We start from the raw sequence: 26,089 nt of genomic DNA, 5'->3' as shown, positions 1-26,089 counted from the left end.
GTGGCTGGCACAGAGTTCATGCTCAGATCTTAGGAACTTGCCAGAAATCGGGAATGCCACCTGGATTTGTTACGATCATGTTTAGCTGCGTTCACAGCAAACCCCAAATTAACAGGGGCTTTGACAAGGTAGAACTTTATGTCTTCTCTCAGATAATCAGCGATAGACAGTCCTGGGATGGTTTGGAGGCTGTATGATCATCAGAGACCCAAGCAATTTCCAGCCATTTTCACCTCACAGTTTCTATCTCATGGTCCAAGGTGGCTGCCCCAGCTCCAGCCATCATGCCCACATTCCAGCGAGGAAAACTTAGTCACATAACCACATTAAGCTGTAAGCGAGGCTGGGAAATAGAGTCCCAGTAGTCCTGGGGCTCTTTCTGAGATAAGCGTAATATACCTTTGCTGGTGAGGTTTGTCTTGTTGCAAAGAGAGACTCTCCTATAATGACACATAATTTTACCTTCCAATTTGGGGACTGGTGACTCCTCATTTGGGTCTCCCATGTGCGGGGATTTCTTTTCTGGTTGTGTCTATAATGGGGGGGGGGGCAGAGGGGCTTTAGAGCCTGTTCGGCTTTCTTATTTTTTGGAAAAACTCCCTAGCACTGCAGGAGCATTGTTTGAACCCTGGGTCCACAACTCGCCAGCTATGTGTGAGTGAATTATGTTGCCTCAGTTTGCTTATTGAGAATGGTGATAATCCCTACTCCAAGGGTCTCCTTGGGATGAACAGAGGCCACAGTAATAACGCATTTAGCACTATCGGGGCATTCGAGATAGAACCGGGCCAGAAGTTGACCCTGAAGCCTGCCCTGCTTCCTTCGGTCTTTTCATCCCCGCAGGCCCGTTCCTCCCGCCGTCAGCCCTGCTGCCGGATACAGACTTCTTCCCTGGCCCCGTGTCCCTACCCGGCCTGGAGCCCCCAGGGGGGCCGGACCTCCTGGACGACAGCTTTGCCTACGACGACGCCACAGCCCCCACACTCTTCACCATGCTGGACATGTTGCCCCCGGCGCCGCCACTCGCCAGCGCTGTCACGGGCAACGGGGCTGCAGGGCCCACTGTTGGAGAGCCTTCCGGCCCCGAGCCAATGACACTGGACTCATACCAGGCCCCAGGCCCCGGGGACGGGGGCACTGCCAGCCTTGTGGGCAGCAACATGTTCCCCAACCAGTACCGCGAGGTCGGATTTGGGGGAGGGCTCCTGTCCCCGGGGCCCGAGGCCACGTAGCCCCGAGGTGCTGGAGGAGAGAGGCGCTGGGCGGGGAGGGAAGTAGGTAGAAGGAGCCCTGAAAACCCAACCAGGATGTCCAGCACCTCCATCCCCTCGGGCCACCCTTGGTCAGTCTTCCGACCTCCTCATCCTTCTGAATGGGACATGTTCAGCGCTGGTCAGAAGCTCCGTAGCACCGGTTTCCCCTGAGCCCATTTTACAAATGAGAAAACCGAGTCCGGAGAGGAAAAGGGGCTTGGCTCCCATGCACCAGCTTGTAAAGCTGCCTCAACCCCCCACAAGAGGGGGGCACCTTCTCCAGGCGGATTCTGGAGTGTACATATGGGAGAAGGGTGCAGATCCTCAGCTCTCCTTCCCCAAGCCTGAAGGTGGGGGATACAATACAGGTTGTTTGTTTTGAGTCTTCCCAATAAAGTTGAGTTTTTGAGCCTCGGGAGTCTGGTCTCTCCTCCGCTTGGGAAACACCCCGGGCCCTCACGCACGAACCTTCCGGGCAGCCCTTGGCTCCGCCTCTCACGCCTCCGTCCTCCAGGCCCCGCCCCCCCTCTTCAGGGCACGCCCTTCGCGTCGGCGGAAGCGCGCTGCGCCACGTTCCGCCCCTCCCTTTCGCGCGGCCTCCCACTTCCGCTTCCGGTGCGGGCCGCGCGCGAGCGCAGCGGTGGGAGGCGGCGACGAGCCGGTGAGTGCAGGCAGCGGGCCCCGACCTTCTGGCTTTCGGGCGGGCGTCAGCCCAGCTCCGCCCTCGTCTCGGCCCTTCCCCGGGGTGCCGTGAGCCTCTGCTCAGCCCCAGCCCCGAGGGCCGCCGGCCCCGCACCCCCTCAGGCCTGCCGCGCCTCAGGCCGCGCCCCTGCCCCCGCGGCGGGCCAGAACTCGCCGCGTCGGACCCCGCCGCTTGCCACAGGCCCCGCCCCTTTGTCAAAAACCTTATCCAGAACCCTAAGGCCCCGACCCGGTCCTCGAGCCCAGTCCAAACCCTGGGGCTCCGCCCCTGTCTGCAAGCCTTGCCCCTCAGCTCAGCCCACCCCCTCCCGTCTGCCCGCTCCGCCTCCGTCGGTCTCTGATCAGATTTTCACACCCCCCCCCCCCCCGCCCCCGCCACTCAGATTCCTTCTGTAGACCTCAGCCCCACTCTGGTTTTTATTTACAGCACCCCACCATGTTCCCCCTCCGCCCCCGATCGTTGTCGTCTTTCGTCCACGCCCTTCACCTGCCCTCCGTCCCGACCCCCCCCCCCCCCCGCCAGTCCCCTTACAACTACTCTGTTCCCATGAAGTCTTGTCTTGTCTTCACCTGCATTCATACCGTGCCCCGCCGCCACGGGTAACCCCATTTCCGCCCTTCTGCCTCCCTGGAGCTACAGCCCCAGCTGTTTGGGCTCTGCCTCCAGACCTTACATCAGAGGCTCGCTCCCAGCATTCCAAAACCTTTTCATCCTTGATTCTAGCGCCCTGAACTCACGACACTCCTTCCCCGGGGAGGCTCACTCCAGAACCGCCTGGGGGGTTTCCAGGACGCGCAGGGTATTGGCTCAGAGCTGCCAGGGATGCGCCTCAGCATCTGGCGCGCGGTCCTGCAGCCTCCCTTCCCCTCCCTGCAGCGGCGGGCGTTTAGGATCCGGTTCTGTCACCAACTCGTTGGGCGACTTTGGTTCTTCTGCCCCTACGGTTTTTTACAGCGCGTCTGACGCTCCCCTCTCATCCCCCCAGGTTGAGGCCCCACGCTCGGCCTCACCACGATGTGGCACGAGGCTCGGAAGCATGAGCGCAAGCTTCGAGGCATGATGGTTGACTACAAGAAGAGGGCAGAGCGGCGGCGGGAGTACTATGAAAAGATTGTGAGTAACGGGCCTCATTGTGGGGTGGGGGCTCCCCTGGAGGGCCAGGGCCTCCCTGGCGAGGTCTGGGCTTGAAAATATGCCACAACAAGGGCCCAGTTTCCTCAAGGGGATGGATAGGCATTTCCCGGGCGTAGTCGTCGGTAAAAACCAGAGGGGTCCTCTCGGCTGTGGCAGGCTGCGTTGTTCGGTGCGGGCTCAGTACCGAGCTGGCGTGAGCAGGAAGGAGGAAGGTCTCTCTGTGACACTCAAAGCAGGCCAGGCAGAAGACCGACCACCTCCCGGCTGCTGTCTTCCTGCTGCATTCACAGCGCCCAGAAAAGCTCAGCCCTTCTTGAGGTTTGGCTCGGCACCCCGTGGGAGCGCCATCAGTATTCATGAAGCAGACTCTGACCGCTCTCGTCTCCTGTTTGATGCTTCGGTTGCTTTTGGAGAGACCACACTCCCATCCTGTGACCTGAAAGGCCCTTATGGTCTGACCTCTGTCAGCCAGCCAGCAACTTCATCCTCGAGTTGCTCCACTGGGCTTATTTCCATCTCTGTCACCACAGGGCATTGTGCCTGTAATGTCTCCCCTCGCCCGCTTAACTCCTACTTGCCCTTGAGATCCCCCCTCCCCCCCGCGCCCAGCTTGAAATGGCACTTGTGTAGTAGGTTCAATTCTGCTGTGAGACGGTATTAATACAGATGTTCCTGTTCACAACTGCAACACTGCTTTAGCGCCCTACCTGGTCTCCTGGCCTTCATTCTTGCCCCGCTCCAATCCATCCTCTTCAGCAGGGCTAGAGAGGTCTTTCTAAAGCACAAGGCTGACCCTGTCCTTCACTTGCCCTGAACTCCCCCATGGCTCCCTAGTGCTCTTGAGAGAAAGGCCAGGCTCCTCAACACAGCCTTCAAGCCTCACGTGGTCTGGCTTTTTGCCACCTACTCCCCCCTTGCCCCTTTAAACTCGTGCCACCCTGCTTTCTGCCTCGTTCCTTTGCTCAAGCCATCTGGCCATCCTTGTTATCTAGGGTGATATTTCTCTGACACAGAAGATGTATAAAGAGTATCAGTTTGTTTCTCAGGATTAAAGAGCCACGGGCCTTTGCATGAGCTCTTCCCATGCACGGCTAACTGCTGCTCGTCCATCAGCTCTCCCTTCCAAGGAAGTCTTCCCTTATCCCCCATACTCCACCAAGTGTCCCCATAAATGCCATTATAACCCTTGTTCTTCCCCTTAGGGATTTCTTTTTTCTTAATCTAATGTTTATTGATTTTCGAGAGAGAGAGAGGGAGACAGAGCGTGAGCAGAGGAGAAGCAGAGAGAGAGAGGGAGGCACAGAATCCAAAGCAGGCTCCAGGCTCTGAGCCGTCAGCCCAGAGCCCGACGCGGGTCTTGAACCACGAACCACGAGATCATAATCTGAGCTGAAGTCAGACTCTAAACAACTGAGCCACCCAGGCGCCCCCTGGCACACACATAACAACACACGTATCTAGCTCTGTAAGACTGGGGACTGGTTGTATTCAGGTCATCTTTGCATCCTAAGCTTGGGGCCAACAAATACGGCTTGAAAGAATAGATGAGTAGAAATACTAATACTAGTAGTTACCATTTTAATTGCCCCTCAGACACCAGGCTCTGTGAGAAGAGCTTTAGACGCATCCCCGTAGTCATCCATGAAATAGAAGTGCTATTATTGCAGGAAGGGATTCTCTGAGAGCTCCTCACTTGCCTCCTGTCACCCAGGAAGGAACTGGGCGGAAGGGAGAGCCCCTCTCTGGCGGTGTCGAAAAGATTACAACATGACCATGAGGGCAGGGCCTCGGTCTGTGCTGGCCATAGTTGAGGCCCCAGTGTGGGCCAGGGACGTAATGCTTAGGAGTAAATAGCTGTCCTGAGCTCTAATAAGAGCTCATGGGGTACCAGACCCAGTGCCTACTACATTGGTACATTCTTTCTAGCCCTTTGAGCTGGCCTGGGAGGTTGGTATTGAGGCCTGTGTTAAGGTGATGCTGATAAGAACGGCTAGTCTCTTGAGCACTTGTGTGTTAAACCGCTGGGCTAAGTGCTTGACATGCATTTACGCTTCATCAGATCTTCTCTGTAGTCTAGGGGGTGGTTCTTATTCTTATCTCCATTTCATAGATGAGTGAACTGAGGCTCAGACAGTCATGGTCAACAGTCCTTTAGCAAGAGGGCAGAGCTGGCATTCTAACCAGACTCTGAACCTTGACCTCTCTTAGTACCTCACTTGGGCTTTTACTGCAGAAATACAGGTTCTGAAAGGTAAAGCGACTAGTCCAAGGTGACACAGCCTGGAGGCAAAGTATTAAAATGGTTAAGGCCAGGGGCACCTGGGTGGCTCAGTCGGTTGGGCGGCCGACTTCGGCTCAGGTCATGATCTCGCAGTCCGTGAGTTCAAGCCCCGCGTCGGGCTCTGTGCTGACAGCTCGGAGCCTGGAGCCTGTTTCAGATTCTGTGTCTCCCTCTCTCTGACCCTCCCCCATTCATGCTCTGTCTCTCTCTGTCTCAAAAATAAATAAATGTTAAAAAAAAAAAATGGTTAAGGCCTTTGAGTTTGAGTCCTCGAGGTCTGGGTTCAAATTCCAGCTCTTCCACTTACATACTGCATGACCTTGGGCAAGTAACTGTCTCCCTGAGCTAGTTTCCTTTTTTGCATTTGAAATGATGTATCCTAAAACATTAGTGGTTTAAACAACATAGAAGTTTCTTTTTCCCCCAAAAGCCCAGAAATAGCCAGTTCTGCTTAAGGACCATATAGTTGTTCACCTGCACATGGATTCTCTTACCAGTGTTGTTTCAAGGTCTAAGAGGGCTGCTTAGGCACTAGCCATCATGTCTGCATTCCATCCAGCAAGAATGAGGAGGGAGGGAAAAGAGGCAAAAGCGCTTATGCCAATTTTTAAGAAAGTTTCTAGATGTTTGCGCACAATACTTGCACTTATCCCACTAGGCAGAAAGTAGCCCCGTGGTCGTGTACAGATGCAAGGAAGGCTTAGAGGCATAGGCTTTATTCTGGATGGCCTTGTGCCAGATGTGTTAGGAGCCTGTTACTATTAAAGGAGGGGGAGTAGATGTTGGCTGCCAGTTAATGGTCTGCCACAAATGGTGGGGGGTGAGCACCTCCCTCACAGGGCCGTTCATTGAGATTGGGCACACAGACCTCAGCGCAGGCTTGCCCAGGGTGACTTACTTGCTCAGTGAATGCTAGCTCTTGCTAGTGAAGTTCTTATCACCAGGTAGAGCTGGAATTGTCATGGTGTGGAGGAAAGAAGGCTGGAGTTGGGTCGTTCTCAAGGCCTGGGATTCCAGGCTCTTTTAGCAGGCGAGCTGCCTGAGCTTTATTTTCCCTCTCGGGACAGTAGTGATCGTCAGCCTCTCTCACTGGGTGACAGGGTAGAAATCCAAGAACAAGGACAGTGTCTGTGGAGTGCTTTATGGTGTGGGCCTGTACAAGCCTCCATTGTCCCCATACGTGAACGTGATCAGCATTCAGAGCTGAGCTGTCACGCTGCGGGCAGTGGCTGGTGGCTGCTTTGGGGAGGGGATGGGGCCGCTCACACGGGTCTCTCATCTTATTCTTGGGCCGAGAGGAGGCTGTGGGGCAAGTGTTGAAGAAGCCTTGGTAGTTTGTGGCCGGCTGAATGGGTGTGTCCACAGAAGGCTGGTTTCTCTGCTCTTGATTTGTCCTCGGTGCCTACTTTCTCTCCCTCCCTGACCTTGGTTCTGTCATTGCTCGCGTCCTTGTCAGGTCTCTTCTTTAATCAGTGGTTTGGATGAGAAACAGAATTCTCTGGTGATAAGAAAACGGGAAATAAACAGTGCTCAGTTCAGGCATCTCCTCCAGAAAGCCCCAGGCTGACCACCCCCTCAGCCCCCAATCCCTGCCAGCCGCTGCCCAGGCCAAGTCAAGCATTCCCCTGGGCTCCCCCATCCCCCTGCTGCCCACTCCAGGTCATCACTGTGTGGGACAGGTCTATCCCCGACACTGGACTATGAGCTGTGAGGGGTAGGGCCGGGGCTGTCTCAGTCATTGCCATGGCCCTAGCACAGGGCCTGGCACATAGTGGGTGCCTGCTTATCAGTTCAGTGAATGAATGAGAGTCCACGAACTCCTCTGACTTCATCTGATGCTGGAGGCAGAATAATCCAGTGGTTAAGAATAGATTTTTGGGGGGGGGGGGGCGCCTGGCTGGCTCAGTTGGAAGAGCATGCGACTCTTGATCTGAGGTCATGAGTTTTAGCCTCACATTGGGTGTAGAAATTCATTGAATTAAAGCTTGAAAGAATGGGTCTTGGATTTTGAAGAGGTATTTGTACACCCCATGTTCCTTGCAGTATTACAATAGCCAAGATGGGGAAGCGACCTAAAGGCCCGTCTGCTGATGAGGGGATGAAGGAAATGTGGTGGGTCCATAGGGTGGAGTATTGTTCAGCCTTAAAAAGGGAAAAAAATTAAAAAAGGTATCCTGTCACATGCTGCAGCACAGAGGAACCATGAAGACCTGATGCCTAGTGAAATAAGCCAGTCACAAAAAGTGATGCAAGATTCCACGTATGTGAGGTATCTGAAAGTAGTCAGGCCCTTAGAAACAGGAAACCGAGGGGCCCCACGGTAGCTCAGCCTGTTGAGCCTCCGACTCTTGATTTCGGGTCAAGTCATGATCCCAGGGTCGTGGGATCGAGCCTTGCGTCGGGCTCCATGCTGTCAGTGCGGAATTCTCTCGGGATTCTTTCTCTCTCCCTCTCCCCACTCTCAAAATAAATACACTTAAAAGAGGAAACTGGAAACAGAAAAGTGGTTCCCGAGGGTTTGGGGGGAGGAGAAAAGGGGAGTCACTCAGTGGGTATAGACTTTCAGTTTTGCAAGACGAAGAAACTCTAGGGATCAGTCGCACAGCAAGGTGCCTGTGACTTAATGCTAACGTACTCTACCCCTGAAAGTACTTAATGTGGTAGACTTTGTATTCTATGCTTTTTACTAGAAAAAAAAATTACTTTTTTTTTTCAACGTTTATTTTTATTTTTGGGACAGAGAGAGACAAAGCACGAACAGGGGAGGGACAGAGAGAGAGGGAGACACAGAATCGGAAACAGGCTCCAGGCTCTGAGCCATCAGCCCAGAGCCTGACGCGGGGCTCGAACTCACGGGCCGCGAGAACGTGACCTGGCTGAGGTCGGACGCTTAACCGACTGCGCCACCCAGGCGCCCCGAAAAAAAAATTACTTTTGAAAAAAGAGTGGATTTGGGGGCAGACCCATTTGGGTTCAAATCCTAGTTCTGCTTGTTACCGGCATGATTTCAAGCCAGTGGGCCTCACCCCTCTGAGCCTCAGTTTACTCATCTGGAGCACTACTAACCTTTGTCCCACAGCTGAGAAGTTTGAGAAAATACGCATAAAATGCTTAGTTCAATGCCTGGCTTTTAGGACAGTTTATTGACTTTCCTAGAATCTCCTAGCAGAGCCAGGCCCTGGACTTAGATTTTCACTCCCAGCCTGATGCTTTTTCCTTCCTTTGGTGCAGGCGCAGCCAGTGGCTTCCCCCTTCCGGTCAGAGTCCCGTTGTAAAAAGTGTCCCTCGAGGGCTGTGGGCCCCAGGCATTTGGCCAGGAGCAGACTCAGGGGGGCTGAGGGGTCTTGGCCAGGGGCCTCACAGGGCTGAGGGAAAAACAAGGGGCTCGGTCTCCTGATCCGCCAGGATTCACTCTCTTCCGTTCTGTCGGTGTTCCCGAGCACCTGCTGTGGGGCAGGCCCTGCTCCCGGCACTGGGGATACGACGCAGAGATCCCTGCCTCGTGGGAGTTAAGCTCTAGAGTGGGAGACAAGTGATAAATGAATGGAAGGTGCAAGACCCAGCGGTAGCAGGTGTTGTGAAGAAAACAGGTGGAGTTGGGGCACCTGGGTGGCTGTCAGTCGAGTGTCTGCCTCTTGATTTCAGCTCAGGTCACGATCCCAGCGTTGGCCCTGTGTTGGGCCCTGCACTGAGCGTGGAGCCTGCATAAGATTCTCTCTCCCTCTGCTCCTCTCCCCTGTGCGTGCTTTCTCTAAAATAATAAAACAGTGGAGTTCAGGAGAGCAAGAGTAAATACGGGCTTGTGCGGGGAGCTACTTAGAGTTGATGAGGAAGGCTTCTAGAAGGAGGTCAGAAATAAGCGAGGGGGCAAGCCACCTCCTAGAGCCTCTGCAGGCTGAGGGAAGAGTGAGCATAGAGGTCCGGAGCAGAACGTGGGCGAAGTGGTCCAGGAATGGCGTGGAGGCCAGCGCGCCCCGGAGCGGAGCCAGGGGAGAGAGGTCGGAGAGGGATGTGGCCTGATAGGCCTCGGCAGAACCCCCAGGCCCTGTGTGGGAAATGGACTGCGGAGGGCAAGGGGGCCGTCAGCAGGGAGCCCGGGAGGAGGCTGCCAGGGGGTCTGGGGAGGGGAGCTACTGGCTGGACCAGGGTGTGATGAGAGAGGGTTGGACTCTGGGGAGGCGTGGCCAGGAGTGTCGCCGGCATTCAGTGGATAGCCCAGCAGCCCTTCTTGGGGCTCCCGTGGGTTCTGTGATGTGGCACGCAGCAGGAGCCCAGCCAGACCTGACACTCGGGAAGCTGGGTAGTGGGAGCTCCGGTGCTAGGTTGTATCCTTTCCTCACACCCTCATGGTGACTTGGAGTCGTGACCCCCCACACAGCGGCTCAAGCCTGAGGGGCGTAGACTCAGGGGACATTGTCCTCTCTGTTGGTACCTTTTTAACAGCTTTATTGAGGTAGAATTCACATACCATGCAGCTCAGCGGTTTCGAGTGTATTCACAGGCGTGCATATCCATCGCCACATTCTAATTTTAGAAAATTTTCATGACCCCAAAAAGAATCCCATACCCATTAGCAGTCAGTACCCCCAACTTCCCACCGCTGGGTAGCTGCTAACCTACTTCCTGTCTCTGTGGATTCACCTCTTCTGGACATTTCGCGTAAATGGAGTCATACAACACGGGCTTTTTGTGACTGACTTCGTTCACTTAACGTTATATTTTCAAGGTTCATCCGTGTTGTAGCACATGTCACTTCTTCGTTTATATTGGTAATTTTCCATTGTCTAAATAGACCACGTTTTGTTTATCGATCATCTGTTGATGGATATTCGATTGTTTCCATCTTGGGACTGTTGTGAATCGTGCTGCCCGAATGTTTGTGTACAAGTATTTGAACATCTATTTTTAGTTTTTGCGGTGTATCCTCGGGAGTGGAATCGCTGCGTCTTAGGGCAGTAGTTTAACTTTTCAAGAACTTAATTTCTCCATATTCTTGTCACTATTGTCAATATCTGCCTTTTCCGTTTTAGCTTTCCTAGCGAATGTGAAGCAGTGTCTCGTGGTTCTGATATTTCTGTGATGAGTCGTGACACTGATCTTTTCATGAGCTCACGTGGTCCCGGTGTGTCTTCGAGGCCAGTCCAAGCCACAGTGCTCACACCTGGCTCTGAATGAGTGGGGGGGGGGGTGGGGTGGGTGTGAATGCTCGAGAGAGAACATTTTAGGGGCAGGAGGTCTTGGTACTTGCTGTACAGAAAGTTGGACCAGAGCTCAGAGCCTTTTTCCACCGTCACAAGGCCCCCTGTCCCTGGAGGTTAGGTGGCTCCCGTTAGTCCTCCCACCCCTGTGCAGCTTAGTTTCCCTCTGAAGTACGGCCCACTTGACATCAGAAGTGAGCCTACTGCTAAGCTTGGTTGTGGAGTGCTGGCAGGGCTTGGAGCTCAGTGGGGTGGTGACCTCCATCCCGTGTACCCCTGCAGAAGAAGGACCCAGCCCAGTTCCTGCAAGTGCACGGCCGAGCTTGCAAGGTGCACCTGGATTCTGCCGTCGCCCTGGCCGCCGAGAGCCCCGTTAACATGTAAGACTGAGCTTGAAGGGCAGGGTCGTGTCTGTGTCTGAGGGCTGGAGGTCAGAAGAGACCGAGGGTATGAATAGACCTTTGGGGACTCAGGCAAGGAACGCTTGCCTTACACGAGGAGGTGACCGTCACTGGCTGAGGAGAGCCAGCAGGGGTTGGGACGGAGGCCCTGGGGTACAGAGGTGGTTGGGGTACTTGGAGGGGAATGGGTGAGGCCGGTGCCAGGGGCCCAGATGAAATGGGAAGTGGCTTGCCACGGGGGATGTTTCAAGGTGACCGGGGCTTAGAAAGCGGCCCCTGGGACCTGGCTCAAGTTTCTGTCTCGTTTGTTTCTGCGAATTAGGGCCCTTGTTTCCTCAGGGCCCTATTCAGGCCCTAACCAGGCCAGGAGCCTGAATGTGGATTCGGGGAAATGAGTGAGAAGTGGGGGGGGGGGGGTGATGGTGGGGTCCATGGCCTGGAAGATCACAGGAGCTGAGGGTCAGGCTCCCAAGTTTGAGGTGACAGGGAATTGACATGGGCACTGGGGACCCTAAAGTCCTTGTTCCCCTAAACTCCTTGCTCCCCTGCTCCCCATTTTCAGGATGCCCTGGCAGGGAGACACCAACAACATGATTGACCGCTTCGATGTCCGTGCCCACCTTGACTACATCCCCGACTACACCCCCCCGCTGCTCACCACCATGTAAGCAGCTTCCCTACGGCTTGCCAGACAGGGAGTCCGACCCTTGCTGCCTCTTCTTCCCCAAACCCTTGCCTGCCCATCACCTTCCTGGGAAGGAGTAGGTGTGCTGGTGGGGAGCCTCCCAGCCCAAGCCCAGCTCCTCATCCAATTCCTGCTGGCTTGGGGTGGGGCCTGCCCTCCCCCTCTCGTCTCAACATCTTGACCTCCTCCAAAGCTCCCCAGAACAGGAGTCGGACGAGCGGAAATGTAACTACGAGCGCTACCGAGGCCTGGTGCAGAACGACTTTGCTGGCAGTGAGTGAGCTGGGGTGCGGGGAGTGGGTTGGGAGTCCATGCAGATGGAAACACCGGTTTTACCCCAGTGGTTTCTCCCAAGGGACCTGGGGTTTGCTCCCAGCTCTCTCCCTCCTGGGCCTCCGTCTCTGGACCCAGTACAGTGATATCTGCTGGGTCAGGTGGTCCTGTTGAGGTCACTTCCACATCCCATGCCCTCTGCCTCTGTGGTCTTTTTTCCTGAAAAATTGGGGAAAATAGCAAGAACACATTGTTTCCCTGTGTGATGTTCACCCTGCTTGTTTGGGTCGGAATGTCACTTTTAAAGAGGAAACGTGTTTTAGGAATTGTTTAGAAATATTAGAGCTTAACAATCTGCCCAGCATCTGTATACACTTGTGTATGTCTGGTATTGTTCTCTGAGCCGTCACCACTGCTGTTTTCACAAATGAGAAAATGGAGGCTCAGATTTCTTCCCACTGTGGGCTTGCCCAGGGATATTCGGACCCTGAGTTTTTTATCTGTATTATCTCATTGCATCTGATTACATCTGCACAATCACCTAGGGGTGGCACCCATTTTACAGACAAGTATGTTGAGGCTCAGGAGTTGGTGGGAACACTGTCTAAGGAGCTGGGATTCTTACCCTACCCTGAACCACTGCTGCCTCCTGGTGGACAACTCTGAGCTTTAGCTCACCCCCTGAGACGGGCTTTGAGACTTCCCCTTCCAGGGCTTCCCTGTTGAGTTTTAAAGAGAGGACAGGCCCACATGCAAGTCCCTCAGCCTGGCGAGCCTTGCTGTCCCCCACCCAGAGAAGGGTGGTGATGTTGGTTTTGGTCCCCCAGGGTGGGTGTAAAAGTTTGGGGAGGGATGTGTGAAGGCCCAGCACCGAGCCTGGCACAGTCGGCCACTGCCGTGGGTTTGGTATGCCCTTATTTTTTTTTTTTTTTTGTTTCTAAGGTAGACATTTCAGCATCTCTGAAATCAAAGATTGCCAAAATTCTAGCAACTGATGAGGTGTTAGAATCCGGGAGATTTATCATCCCTTTTTGCTTTCACCAGAGGTCACAAGGGTTGTTGGTGATGGAGTCAGAGTTTCCTTTTGTTCTGACTCCTCACTGGTTCATTGCCACAATTCCTGAGCACCTGAGGTACATCACATGGGGTCTCCTTAGGGAGAGGGCAACAGCCACATAGTCACCGGAGTGGGTGGTGATTGCAAACTCAGGTGGCGTTCTAGCACACAGTGGGCCATTCTCTGAGGTCCTTGACTGAGGCTAGGGTCAGGGAGGGGTGGAGAGGAGCTCTCTGGCAAGGAGAGTCCTGTAGGGGGGGTGGAGGTAGGTACTCTGTGGGGACAGGGCGAAGGCCTATGTGGCTGGAGTAGGGAGAGCGAGGCACCTGCATGAGATAGGCCAACGGGGCCCTTTCTCGCCATGGGCAGGAACCAGAGTGGTCACTGGAGCAAGGGACAGTGCTGCGGCACCTCCAGGCTCGCCCGGCCCATCCACCTGACTTTTTGGGTAGTAGAGCTGACGCCCAGGGGAAGGGGGCTCGCCCAGGGCCCCACGCCCAGTCGGGAGCATGTGTTTCATTGCAGGGAGCATCAGGGAAGTCTCTGATACAATGCTGAGCTCCCCAGTTAGGTGTTGTGGGTAAGTGAGAGCCCAGATGGCTCTAAACACATCATTTAAACTTGAGCCACAGTGAGCCACCTGGCAGAATAGCCCGTGGAGTCCAGGTGACATCCAGCGCTCAGGATAAGCCTGTGGTTCTGAAGGACCCAACCCGAGGCCTCCCTTCCGGGGATCAGTCACGTGGCCCGGGTACCAGGTGCTCAGCTCACTCCTACAGCAGAGGAAACGAGGCAAAGAGCAGTTAGGTCCCTTTACCATGGCAAGGCCACCTGCAGTTGTGTGTCCTCTCCACACGGTTTATGATGATCCGCAAATCGGTGACTCTGTCCCTGGCTGTGCTTGGGTTGTACCCACCCTCCTACCCGCCACTGCACACACATGTGTCCCTTGCTTCCTGAATTCCCGGTGACCCTGTCCACTCTGCCTCGCTGCAGTCTCCGAGGAGCAGTGCCTGTACCAGATCTACATTGACGAGTTGTATGGAGGCCTCCAGAGACCCAGTGAGGATGAGAAGAAGAAGTGAGTTGGGTGTCGGGGGAGGCGGGAGGACTGGGAGCCCCACCAGCACGGCCTCATCCAGCTTGTCCACGTCAGTGTCCCCAGAGTCGGGGCCAGTGCTTGGCACACGGCGGGCGCCCACTTAGTAGGAATTGAGAGGAGGAAGTGGTGGCCAGAAGCAAGAATTTGCTCAGAAACCCCTGCCTTGAGTTTCCAGCTTGCAGCGCAGTGGGAGGTGCCACTGGTTGACCCGGCCCGGGTTTGAGTCCTGAGCGTGAGGACTCCCTCTCCGAGCTTTGGCGTGCTCCCCTATGTGACAGGCTAACAGGGGTCCCCTCTGTTTGCGGGCGATGGAGCTTATGGACGGCCTGTCCCGTGCTTGTCCTTCAGTAAGCGGGTGCTCAGCAGCAGCCAGTGTCACTGTGGACGGGGCCTTCTCAAGCCGTGTCCCTCGAGAGGAAGGGCGGGGCCTTACCTGGAGCTGCTGCTGACTCAGGGAGGTCCTCAGCTGGCTGTGTCGCTGCTCTCTGCGTTTCCTCTGCCCGGGCAGCCTCGTGCCCTCCAGGGCGGCGCTCAGCCCGCTTGTCTGCGGCGGTCCTGGGCCCGACTCCTCCCCTCCTGCTGCTGAATCTTCCCCTTTGTGATCCTGAGCGCTTGCTGCTTCCTTCCATCTGCAGTTTCCGCAGATGTCATGGAAGCTTTTTGATGACTGATCTTTACCCAGGAGCCTACTTTCAGGAGAAGGCTGGCACTAGAAGGGCGGCAGGGAGTGTTGACTGCTTTCATTCAGCGGCAGACACGCACCAGGCCCCTCCTCTGCTCTGGCAAAGCTGGGGCATATTGTTACCCAGGATAACTGGGTCCTGCCGTCTCGGGCTCAGACTGCTGGCGGGGAGACAGATCTGTCCCCCGACAGTAACGATCCAGTGTGGGTGGGGCTGAGGAGCTGAGGATGGTGCTCGACCCTGCCTGGGGGAGGACTTCCTGGTGTGTTGGAACTGGAGTCTGGGGGAAGAGGGAGGGGTTGTGGGAGGCAGGCGCAGAGGGTCCTAGGCTGAGGGAGAGCACGTGTGAGGGCCTGGGGGCAAGGGCACCCTTGAGAGGTCAGAGTGCAGGGAGTCAGTGTGCCCTCGAGGCTTGGCTCTGGGCCGCGCCCTGCGCTTGGCCTTCCTGGCTCACGGGCTCCCCCGGTCCCAGGCTGGCGGAGAAGAAGGCTTCCATTGGCTACACCTACGAGGACAGCACCGTGGCCGAGGTGGAGAAGGTGGCGGAGAAGCCAGAGGAGGAGGAGTCGCCAGCTGAGGAGGAGAGCAACTCGGATGAAGATGAGGTCATCCCCGACATCGGTGGGGTCCCCTCTCTGCCCTCCCCCACCCCGCAGTCCCTGGCATCGTTTTCGTGTCTCGTTCCTCACCCTCTGTGGGGCGCCCTGCACTTACGAGCCCTGTCTCTCCCGCCCCCGCTCTGGGGCGCTCCAGCCTCTGCCGTCCTCCCTGTCTCACTCATGTGCTCCTCTTCGTCGGCCTCCCTCTCTGTACGTGTCGTCTCATTTCTAGGACCCTGCTCTTATGATACTGTCCCCACCTAGGCTCTGTCTCCGTTCTCTTCTACTTGGTCAGCCTGTCTCCCTGTTTTTCTCTCCCCTCTGGAAAACAAGTGTTCATTCAGTTCCAGAGTCATCCCTTGCCGCCCCCCACCCCCCAGCACTGCTGTTTACCCCCTACCCAGATATCCATGGCTCTAGCCAGCTACCCGTTTCCCCTCCTCAGCCAGCTGCTGCTTGTCACACACATGTAAGGGGTCCATCCTACCTTCCACTTATTCATGGTGCATCCAGCTCCTGAAAACCCATGACCTCCACCCCCTGCCTCCTGCCCACTTAGATCTTTACCCACCCCCGTCCCCCTTCGCGTATCCTGCATCGCTGCCTCCACTTGTCTTGCTCGTCCGTCCCGGTACTCTACATTTGGACCCTCATCCATTGCATTGCCTCTCCCCTGCCCCTTGCCCTTCATTGTGCTCGCCTCTGGCCAAGCCCCGTGCCGGCTTGGGGATGCTGAGATGAGCTGACTCGTTCCCTCCCTGCAGAGGCCTGCAGTCTGGTGGGCGTCCCCTCGTGCCCCCGCCTCCTGGGGCACTGCCCCTTCTCCCCGGTCCTCTCACTCGGCTTTGGTCCCTGACGGCCTTTCTCTTGGTGCAGACGTGGAGGTGGACGTGGACGAACTGAACCAGGAGCAGGTGGCAGATCTCAACAAACAGGCCACGACCTATGGCATGGCCGACGGTGACTTTGTCAGGTGAGGCCCGCTGGCTGGTTCTCCCCACTCCGGACCTGGCATTTGTCATTACCCCTGCTACCGACGGCCACTTTATTCGTGAGCGCTAGTGTGCCTGGCCCCGTGCCGGGGGCTTCACACACACGGACTCCTGAGCTTGTGGGATGGATACTCACGACCGGGCCTTGCCTGTGCGGAAACTGAGGCTGCGCCCAACTCCGTGTGACTTTGGCCATCTGACCCCTAAAAGCTCACGGGGCTCTTGGGCCTGGTGGACAGCACCCTCTGGTGGAGAGGCTTCATTCACTGGATTCACTTACTTGCACTTGCCGAATGGAGCCTCTTCCCTGAGTCCCACCCTGTGCAGATCACATAGAACAGTCCCAGCTAACAGGATTGAGTCCGAATCCGAATAATCCTGTCTGAACACAGCACCCTCTGCCCAGAACCCTCCATGACCACCCCGTCACTCGGGCAGCCAGAGTCCCCACCATGGCCACGAAGTCTTACCTGTCTGGTCCTCTGCCCCTCTTCCCACTCCCCGTGGCCTCCTTACCCGCCTCCTTGGCCTCCGTGGCCTCCGTGGCCTCCTTACCCGCGAGCCATCCCCCCGACCAACTTTAGGCCACCGTGCTGTTGGCCACTGTGCTGGCTTCTGTGTGGCTTACTCCCCGAGGCTGCTGCTTAGCCCTCCCTTTCTCTGCGTGGCTTCTCTGACCTCCCTGTCGAAAGCTGTAGCAGATTCTACCAGTCCCCTGGCACTTTCTTCCCCCTTCTACAGTCAAGGTTGCCACCATCTAACCTAATACCTCGGTCATTGTCCGTCTGTCCCCAGAACGTAAGCCTGTGAGGGCGAGGATTTTTGTTTGTTTTCAGTGCCGAATCACCAACGTGTAAAATAGCGTTTGCACGCAGTAGGTGCTCAATAATAGTGCCGAACGAGTGAGAGACTCCAGGATGGCACGGGATCCCTCGCTTCCTGCGACAGCCCTGCTTGTGGCCTGCCCACTCCTCCGTTGTCACCGTCCTCTCCTTCCACAGGATGCTCCGGAAAGACAAGGAGGAGGCGGAGGCGATCAAACATGCCAAGGCTCTTGAGGAAGAGAAGGCCATGTATTCGGTGAGGGCCGGGTCGGGTGGGGGCAGGGGTGTGCGTCAGGGAGGGCATGGCCCTCACCGGCCAGGTGCCCGTCCTACTCCAGGGCCGTCGCTCCCGGCGCCAGCGGAGGGAGTTCCGGGAAAAGCGACTAAGGGGCCGCAAGATCAGCCCACCCAGGTAGGTCGGGTTCTCCCCTGTGCCCTGCCAGCCTCATTCTTTCTGGGCTCTGGGGGAGGGGCTGGGGCTCAAGGAGACTCTTTGGGGGCACGCTTTCGTTTGTGGACAGAGTCCTCCTAGTGAGGCAGTAAATGGGAAAGATTCAGAATAGGAGTGGCTGAGGGGCGTGTGGACGCCCTCTCCTGCCCTGCCAGCCACTCCCCGTACCCTGCTGGACTTGGGACTCTTGCCAGGCATCCCAGACACCTGTGGGGAGGTGGTGTGGAGTAGCTGAGGGCAGAGTCACGGGGAACAGGCCTGTCCCTGAAGTCCTGCCTGGTTCTCCTCCTGGGCTGTGTCCTTGTCAGATTTGGGGCAAGTGACTTCTCTCTATCTTCGGTTTCCTCCTTTGGAAAAGAGGCATTGTCCTCTCCCAGGATTGGGGGCGAGCCAGTGCCCACTTTGAGGCCTGGGGCGGGTTTGGGCGAGGCAGAGGTGGGGTGTGGAGAGCCCACCTAGTCCAGCGGCCTCGAGATGAGCCTGCTGCAGCTTCTTAGCCCTGGAGGCCGCGGGCAAACCCATGCCGCTTTTTGCTGTGTCTCCTCCCCCCAGGGAGGGTCCTTGTGGGGGGCTGTGAGGGTTAAACAGCCTCTTGTGGGTTCCCAGGGCTTGGTGTGGGGTCTGGAAAGGGTTCCTCAACAAGCTGCATGCATTCTTGCTGTCCCCATTCTCCCCTAGAGGTCGCCAGTGTAGTGCATGAAAGCATGCGCTCAGGGTCTTAGGGCCTAGCTGTGGATCCCAGCTCCTCCATTTAGGAGCTGTGCGATGCTGGGCAAGTGACTCTCTATCTCTGGACCTCAGTTTCTTCAGCTCTGAGGTGTGAATGATTACATTACCCGTGGCAGAGTTGTGAAGCAGTTGAGGTAGCTTTTCTAGTTTTATTGTTGTCATTAACAAGCCAGGACCCAGTTAGCAGAATCAAGGACTTGGGAGTGGCAGGAGGGACACTTCAGTCTAGGGTCAGAGCCCAAGCAGGATTGAGGCCGCTGAAGTCCTTGTTGTTCAGGGTCAGGAGGGGCCCAGGACATTCACTGTTCGTGGTGTGTGGCCGAGGTTCAGGCTTTGGACACACCTAAGGCGAGGCGGGCAGAGGGATCAAGGTAGGGCTCGGAACCTGGCCTTGAGTGCCTTGGTTGGGGGAATGGGGGCAATTCTGTGCCCACTCAGATGCCCGGTCCCTGCTTGTCCCGCCCCGTTCTCTCCACAGCTACGCCCGCCGAGACAGCCCCACCTACGACCCCTATAAGCGGTGAGTTTCCAGGGCCCAAGGAAGGGCAGGGCTGGGGAGGAGGGGCGGGGCCACCCTGTAGGCTGCTCTGAGACCTCAGACTGGCACCTGGTGTCACCTGTGGGTCTGAATCATTTTTCTGTTTTTCCGAATGTTACTCTGCTTTCCCAGTTTTTTTTTTTTTCCTTTAAACGTGAACCTTCTTTGATCTTCTGATTTAAGCACAACGCGGTTGTGTGTTAAAAATCACCAAGCGTGATAGAAAGCCCTGACGTAGAAATCAGAAGTCTCTTTGATCTAAACTGCCAGAAATAACCAGTGAGAAATACGGCCCAGAAGGGCCTGGCCTTGCCCATGTGTGTCTTCAGGATGTGGGAGTAGTTGGGGCAGGGGCCTTGAGGTTGGACGGACATCAGTCTGACCCCCGTACGCTTTTCAGGATGCAGAGGGAGGGACCTGCCTCTCTGGCCTCATGGAAGAATAGGGAAGGTGAGGCGTGTGCCTTTCGGTACAAGGTCTGGCACAGGCAAGCGCTTGGTACAGAGGAGCTGTTAGGGACGTAGGTAGTTTTCCTTTGTGATGATGGAATTCAACCACGCTTAACGTTTCAGAACTTGTTTGAAAGCTACGTTGAGGAGATCTTTCTGGATCTGTTCATTGCCTTTTAACAGTTCCATGAGATCGATACGTTTTTCTGTCCCTCATTTTCTCACTTTGAGGAGGCTCCGTGGTTGGGAGTCAGACCCTTACAAAGCTGAGTTTCTCATCTGAGCTTCTCACCGTCCTCGTCTGTGGCTCTGTGCCGTGTTTACTTAGCCAGGGGGCTCCCGGGGAGCCTGGCAATTGAGCCCCCTCCTCCCTGCCCTGTAGGTCACCCTCAGAGTCCAGCTCCGAGTCCCGCTCCCGCTCCCGCTCCCCGACCCCAGGCCGTGAGGAGAAGATCACGTTCATCACCAGTTTTGGGGGCAGCGATGAGGAGGCAGCCGCAGCAGCGGCTGCAGCAGCCGCATCAGGGGCCACCACAGGGAAGCCCCCCGCGCCCCCCCAGCCCGGCGGCCCCGCACCGGGACGTAATGCCAGCGCCCGGTCGGTAACGCTCACGCTGCCCGTCCTACGCCCCCGGCCACCGTGGGGGGGACCCAGGGCAGTGGGGGGCCACGGCCCAGGCCCATGCTGACCGGCCCTCCGTGCCCCGCCTGCAGCCGCCGCTCCTCCTCCTCCTCCTCCTCCTCTTCTTCTGCCTCGAGGACCTCCAGCTCCCGCTCCAGTTCCCGCTCCAGCTCCCGCTCCCGCCGTGGCGGGGGCTACTACCGTTCTGGCCGCCACGCACGCTCCCGCTCCCGGTCCTGGTCCCGCTCCCGGTCCCGCTCCCGGCGCTATTCTCGGTCCCGTAGCCGTGGCCGGCGGCACTCAGGTGGGGGCTCCCGAGACGGACACCGGTACTCCCGTTCGCCCGCCCGGCGTGGTGGTTACGGGCCCCGGCGCAGAAGCAGGTGCGTGAGGCTGGCGTGTGTGTGTGTGTGTGTGGGGTTGGGGGGGGTGGGCGCGGGACCGGGGGGTGGGCATGGCCCGATGTCAGCGAGACCAAGGCTCTAGGGGACCAGGCCACTGCTGTTTTGTGGGGAAGCACTCGGTTTGCAGAGGGAGGCATGTGCCGTCTGTTCTCCGTGTGTGGTGACGTGGGATGGAGCACAGCCACATCCTCGGGGATGCAGTGGGGACAGGAGACTGAGCTGCTCCTCTCCTGGGGAGTCCCCAGGCCAGTTCCGGTCGGGGGGATTGTGTCTGGGGTGGTACGTGGACACTCCAGGGTGCCCTTTGGTTTGCACTGGGGACCTGGCTGACCTTTAGGCCTGGGGTACTCTGGGCAGAGAGGTGCTGCTGCTGAGGCAGGAAGTGAAGCATCTGGGGACTGGAATGTCCTTCCTGGGCTCTGACCCAGTGGGATCAGGGCTGCCTGTGTGCAGGCAGCATGGCTCAGCCTGCGGGAGTGTGGGCTGTGGAGCGTCTGCCTGGCTTTAAATCCTGGCCCTGCTGGTAGACTTTCAGGGCTTCGTGTTTCTCATCCGTAAAATTAGGAGAGTGTTGCTCTCGCTGAGTCGGCGGGAAGGTGTGACAGGTAACGCAGGGGACTGGTCCACTGGGGCCCTGGCGTTGGGGGAGCGCTTCTTCCATCAGCACTGTCACCTGTCCTGTGGCGTGCATCTCCACGTCAGCCGCCTACAGGGGCTGGTGTTTGAAATAAAGGGGCCAGGTGGGCCCCGGCGGACAGGGGCGCACGCGTCCCGTCGAGTCGGGTTGTTGGCTGTGCAGCAGCAGGTCCGGTGTTGTTCTGTCTTGTGGTTTCTCGAGAGAAGTTGAGAGTCTGGATTTTTAAAGGGTAGTTCGTTTTCTCAGTGTCGTCAACGAGTTTGAGTTTTATGAAAACTCGGACAGCTCCTTCCGGACAGAATCAGTGTGTAGTGTGGATTTGGCTTCCGGATGGTTCTCTGTAGCCTGACCCAGGGTGACCACGGGAGAAAGGCTGGGGTTGGAGGAAGGGGGCCTGGCCACATCTTGAATGCCAGTCTGAGGGTGAGCCATCGCCGAGGAGCCCCCAGGGTCCTGAGCAGAGGAGGGATGGGGCTACATGTCCCCAGAGTGGGTCTCGCGGGATCTGTGCTCTGGATTGGTGGGGAGAGTGGGCACGCAGGTAAGGAGGTGCTGAGGGTGTAGGTGGGGTCACAGCCCCTGGGCGCCCAGAGCTGGGCACGGTGAGTAAAGGGGGGAGCCGGCCAGCCACGTCCCACCCTCCCAGAGGTCACCTCCCAGGGAAGTGGGTGAGAAAGTGTCTCATGAGCGAGAAGTGAGGAGCCATTTTAGGGCGGTCGTATCTGGAGGGTGGTCTCTGTGTAGACACCGGGCAAGGCCAGGGGGCAGCCGAGGAGAAGGCAGCTGGAGAGAAGCGGGTGATGGCACCTGGACCTACCGTAGGGCCTGGCGGGATGGCTGTCGACTTGGAGCCCAGGCGGGGGTGTGCGGGGGGGGCTCCGTGGCTCCTCACGGCCCCTCTCTGGCCACCCCCCCCCCCGTGCCCCTAGGAGCCGCTCCCGCTCCGGGGACCGGTACAGGCGGGGCGGCCGGGGCCCCCGGCACCACAGCAGTAGCCGCAGCCGCAGCAGCTGGTCCCTCAGCCCGTCCCGCAGTCGCAGCCTGACTCGGAGCCGCAGCCCCAGCCAGAGCCGCAGCCGCAGCCAGAGCCGCAGCCGCAGCCGCAGCCAGAGCCACTCGCCATCGCCCCCAAGGGAGAAGCTGACCAGGCCGGCGGCGTCCCCTGCTGTGGGCGAGAAGCTGAAAAAGTGAGCGGGGGCAGGGGGGCTGGGGGAAGACAGTCGTCAGCCTCAGGCGAGGTGGCCGAGCCCCACCGTTCTCTTTCTGAAGAGGGCTTGGTCCTGCCTCGGGAGGTCTGAGGGGCACGTGGCCCCAACTTGGGAGGGTAGATCTGAGGGGCGTCCGAGGAGTCGCAGCCCTACCTCGGATGAGGGTTTAGGGGACACGGCCCCTGTCTCGAGAGAGCCGAGAGGCACAGTGTCTCCTCGGGGGCGTCCGAGGCCCACTGCCCTCAGACGGTCCCGGGGTTGCCTGGGGTCAGAGGTGGCAACCGTCCTTTCCTCCTCTCAGGACCGAACCTGCCGCTGGTAAAGAGACAGGAGCTGCCAAAGTCAGTAAGAATTTGGAACTCGCCCGTCTAATTCCCGCCAGCAGCAGTGCCCGAGAGCTGGGCCCGGTGGGCCTGCAGGGGGGGGCCCGGGGGGAAGTCGGGAGATCCAGCCCTGGGGTCGAAGGGGGCTGGGAATGCTCTGCCCCGTGAGATCTGCGTCCCCCTCCCCTCCTCACTGTCCAGCGGGGCTCCAGCCGTCCCCAGGCTTCCCAGACCCTCGTGGCGGGCATCTGCGGCCTGTCCCTCCTCCCCACGCGCCCCCGCAAGACCCAGGCTCTTGGATGAGGTAGGTTGTTGGAGCTCCGGACACCCACCCCCTCTCCCGCCTCTTCTCCCCCTTCCCCAGCCCAAGCTGACGCCACAGGAGAAGCTGAAGCTGAGGATGCAGAAAGCACTGAACAGGCAGTGTATGTCCCACGTGCACCCGGTCTCCCCGGCCCCTTTCCAGCGTCCTGTGGGGGAGGCCCTGCCCTTCCCTGCACGGGCGGGCATCAGCGTGCGTGCCGTTCTGCCACCACGCTAAGGGCCTTGGCCGTCCGGTGGGCCTCTCCGGGCTCAGCTTTGGCATCGGGAGAGGGGGCGCTCTTGAGGGCACCCCTCAGCGATCGTGTCCCTCTTTCACTACAGTCAAGGCGGATAAGAAGGCAGCGCAGGAGAAGATGATACAGCAGGAGCATGAGCGCCAGGTAGGAGTGAGACTGAGGAGTGGGGGCGGGACAGGGGGTGCCAGCCGGGCCCGCCCTCACAGCCATCTCTGCCACAGGAGCGGGAAGACGAGCTTCGAGCCATGGCCCGCAAGATCCGCATGAAGTAAGACCATCGCACTCCTGCCTCTAGGTCACAGCCACCCGCTCGTGGGCTGCCCAGCGTTCTCAACCGCCTGGTCCCTAGCTAGAGCCCTGTGGTCTGCTCCAGCCCTAGGGGTGGAAGGCAAAGTGCCCGCCTGGCCCTCAGTGTCCTCCCTCTGTCCTCGGCTTTTGTGCTGCACCTGCTGTGTCTCCTCCTGGCTCTGCCGGCCCCGGAGCACAGAGCCTCTGCTGTTCCTTTGCCTGGCTTCATTTGCGGGGGGGTTCCCAGAGGGGGGCTCCCTGACTGTCCTATCTGGAGTAGCACCCCAAAATGCTCCATCCCCCAAGGCCGCTGTGTTTTCTTCAGAGTACTAACCCCCACTTGGCACGTGCTGTTCTGTTATCTCGCTTACTAGTTGATGTCCCTCAAAGTGAGAGATGAGGACAGGTTCGGTGCTGGGTCCCTGCTGTGTGCTCAGCCCCCGGAACACAGAAGTGGTGCTCAGTAGGCCAACCCCGTGGTGGCTTCCTCTTCTCCCCTTCTGTTCCTCAACTCGTTACTGCAGAGTGGACAGGCTCGGGGCCTGGGTCAGACAGACGTGAAGTCTAGTTCCAGCTCTGCCTCTCTGTGACCGTGTGACCCCAGGGGTGGTTGCCAGCAAGTTCCTCACTTCAGATGTTTTTTCATTTTTTTTTTTAATTTATTTTTGAGAAGGTGGGGGGAGGAGAGAAAACACAAGCGGGGGAGGGGCGGAAAGCAAGGGAGACCCGGAATCTGAGGCAGGCTGTGCTGACAGCTCAGAGCCTGACGCAGGTCTCAAACCCACGAACCACAAGATCATGAGCTGAGCTGAAGTCCAGTGCTTAACTGAGCCACCCAGGCGTCCACTCCTTTTTTTTTTTTTTAATTATTTTTATTTATCTTATTTCACTTAAAACCTCATTTCATACTCTGCAGCCAGGACAGATCTCGGTGACGACCTCACAGGGTAGCTCAGGGATCAGTGCTCGGAACCCGTAGGCCTGCTCGCTCGGGGCCAGCGTGCAGAACCAGAGATCTAAGTGCTCAGTGTTGGCGAGGAGAGTCCGTCGCTGGCAGGGCCATGTTTCTCTCTGGTTCCACTCGTACTTGATGTGGGTCCTCAGACAAGCAACCTCACCTTTGAGCGGGGACTCTCCACTTCCTCTCCGGGGGATCCTTCCGTGGGGCTTCCAGCGCAGTCCCTAGCATGTCAGAAGTCTGCTCGTCGTATTCGTCACTGTGGTTTGCTTTTTGCGAGCCCATCACGTGTGCCTCTGAGGACGCTGCCTGCTTGTCAGGTGGGGGAGTAGAGTGCCCAGGGACTCGGCCTTGTGGCCAGTTCTGATCCTGCCTCTGCCGCCCCCAGCTGCGGGCCTTTTTCCCGTCTGGGCCTCCGTCTGCTCGTCTGCTAAATGAGGATGGAACGGTTGTCCCTCCTTACAGGCTTGTTGGCTGGATTCACTGAGTAGAAGGGGCCCAGTCCCCGACTTTATGACAAAGGCTGGTAAAGCACGTAGTGTGTGAGTCCCTGTGTTTTGAGACCACCTAAACTGACGGGAAGTGGCCAAACTTTCCAGTTCTGTGTGTGTGTTCAGCAGGCCTTTCAAAGCCAGGCCGACTGACATTCCGGTCCTGGCTCTGCCCAGCCTGTTCCCTCTGAGCTCAGTGTTCTCATTTCCGATCAAGGACGGCAGCAGTACCTGCCCTTGGGTTTACCCTGCCCTTGGACTGGGATGTTGGAAGCACCTGCCCCGGGCAGGCAACCCAGCCCGCCCTCAAGTTCAGCATTCTCTCCGCGTGCTCATGCCTTCCCCTGGGTCGCCTCCCTTTCTCTGCAGGGAGCGGGAACGCAGAGAGAAGGAGAGAGAAGAATGGGAACGTCAGTACAGCCGGCAGAGCCGCTCACCCTCCCCCCGTTACAGTAAGTATCCCCACGGCCGCCGCTGGATGCCGCGTCGAAGTCCGGCCCTGGAGCCCCGTCCCTGGGCGTGTGTGTGCTTTGTTCTCTTTTCTTTCCAGGTCGAGAATACAGCTCTTCCCGAAGGTAAGCAAGCCAGCCCCGCTCCCTGGAACATGACGTCCCTGCCTCGATTCTCCATTCCCTCTCTGTACCCCTCTGCGTGTGGAGGCTGGCCTGGTCCCGTTAGCGCCCCTCCCTCCGCAGCTCGCTCCCGGTCACGGGTGCGTGTGCATGCAGTGTGGCTGCTTCACCCAGCCCTCACGGGGTCCCTCCTTTCTCTCTCCAGGCGCTCAAGGTCGCGATCTCGAAGTCCCCATTACCGACATTAGGCAGAAGTGTGGGGGGCTGGGGGGTGGGGTGAGGGCTCAGGCTGTGATGCTGCTGGTTTTATCTCTAATGAAATAAAATCACTCGCTATTTAATTCCCTTTACCTGGCCTCGGTGTCATCTGTGTGGTCCGTGTCCAGCCACCAGGGATAGCCGGGGAGGAAGCTGGTTGGGTCTGGGGACAGGAGCCAACGCTAGGAGCCCACGTGGCAAGTCCTGCCCACACCTGGGTGTCTAGGTGGCGGCTCCTTGTTCATCAGAAGTGCTTCTGCTGCAGTCCGTGAGGGCAGGGGCACGATCAGTGGGGATCTGTGGGGAAGGGCCTGGACCGGGCATGTGGAGGACGGGCCAGGACTTTGCCCAGGGGCCTCTGGTGACAGGTCCGGGCTTCTCCCCACCCTCGTCTCGGCCCCTGCCCTGGCCTCGCC

At 57.8% G+C, this 26,089-nt stretch overlaps 2 protein-coding genes across 8 annotated transcripts in view; both read left to right on the top strand.

The window, feature by feature from the left end:
• The window catches only part of RELB (RELB proto-oncogene, NF-kB subunit), a 31,044-nt gene extending 29,380 nt beyond the window's left edge, over window positions 1–1,664 (top strand). For both annotated transcript variants that reach the window (XM_043598632.1, XM_043598633.1), the window contains exon 12: window positions 844–1,664. In XM_043598632.1, the coding sequence (XP_043454567.1) occupies window positions 844–1,232 (389 nt within the window). In that variant the 3' untranslated portion in view covers window positions 1,233–1,664. The remainder of the gene's footprint in view (window positions 1–843) is intronic.
• Window positions 1,665–1,839: 175 nt separating this feature from the next.
• LOC122493898 (CLK4 associating serine/arginine rich protein) lies at window positions 1,840–25,765 on the top strand. Of its 6 annotated transcripts, none has more exons than XM_043598618.1 (21): window positions 1,840–1,914; window positions 2,942–3,069; window positions 10,852–10,949; window positions 11,533–11,634; window positions 11,849–11,928; window positions 13,982–14,066; window positions 15,243–15,391; window positions 16,246–16,342; window positions 17,363–17,441; window positions 17,524–17,597; window positions 18,844–18,885; window positions 19,735–19,950; window positions 20,067–20,357; window positions 21,945–22,202; window positions 22,525–22,564; window positions 22,911–22,971; window positions 23,192–23,250; window positions 23,328–23,374; window positions 25,213–25,295; window positions 25,394–25,418; window positions 25,621–25,765. In XM_043598618.1, the coding sequence occupies exons 2-21, from the start codon at window positions 2,971–2,973 to the stop codon at window positions 25,661–25,663; spliced, it is 2,028 nt and encodes a 675-aa protein (XP_043454553.1). In that variant the 5' UTR covers window positions 1,840–1,914; window positions 2,942–2,970; the 3' UTR covers window positions 25,664–25,765. The 6 variants fall into 6 exon arrangements, 4 of the variants coding, with proteins under 4 accessions (XP_043454553.1, XP_043454551.1, XP_043454550.1 ...); XM_043598616.1 differs by having other exon boundaries at window positions 25,061–25,295; XM_043598615.1 differs by having other exon boundaries at window positions 25,061–25,295; window positions 25,394–25,765.
• The last annotated feature ends 324 nt before the right edge of the window (window positions 25,766–26,089 follow it).

The sequence above is a fragment of the Prionailurus bengalensis genome, chromosome E2 (genome assembly GCF_016509475.1).
Source record: "Prionailurus bengalensis isolate Pbe53 chromosome E2, Fcat_Pben_1.1_paternal_pri, whole genome shotgun sequence".
Lineage (NCBI taxonomy): Eukaryota > Metazoa > Chordata > Mammalia > Carnivora > Felidae > Prionailurus > Prionailurus bengalensis.
The sequence above is the reverse complement of the archived record's forward strand: the minus strand, read 5'-3'. Positions and strand labels throughout refer to the sequence as shown.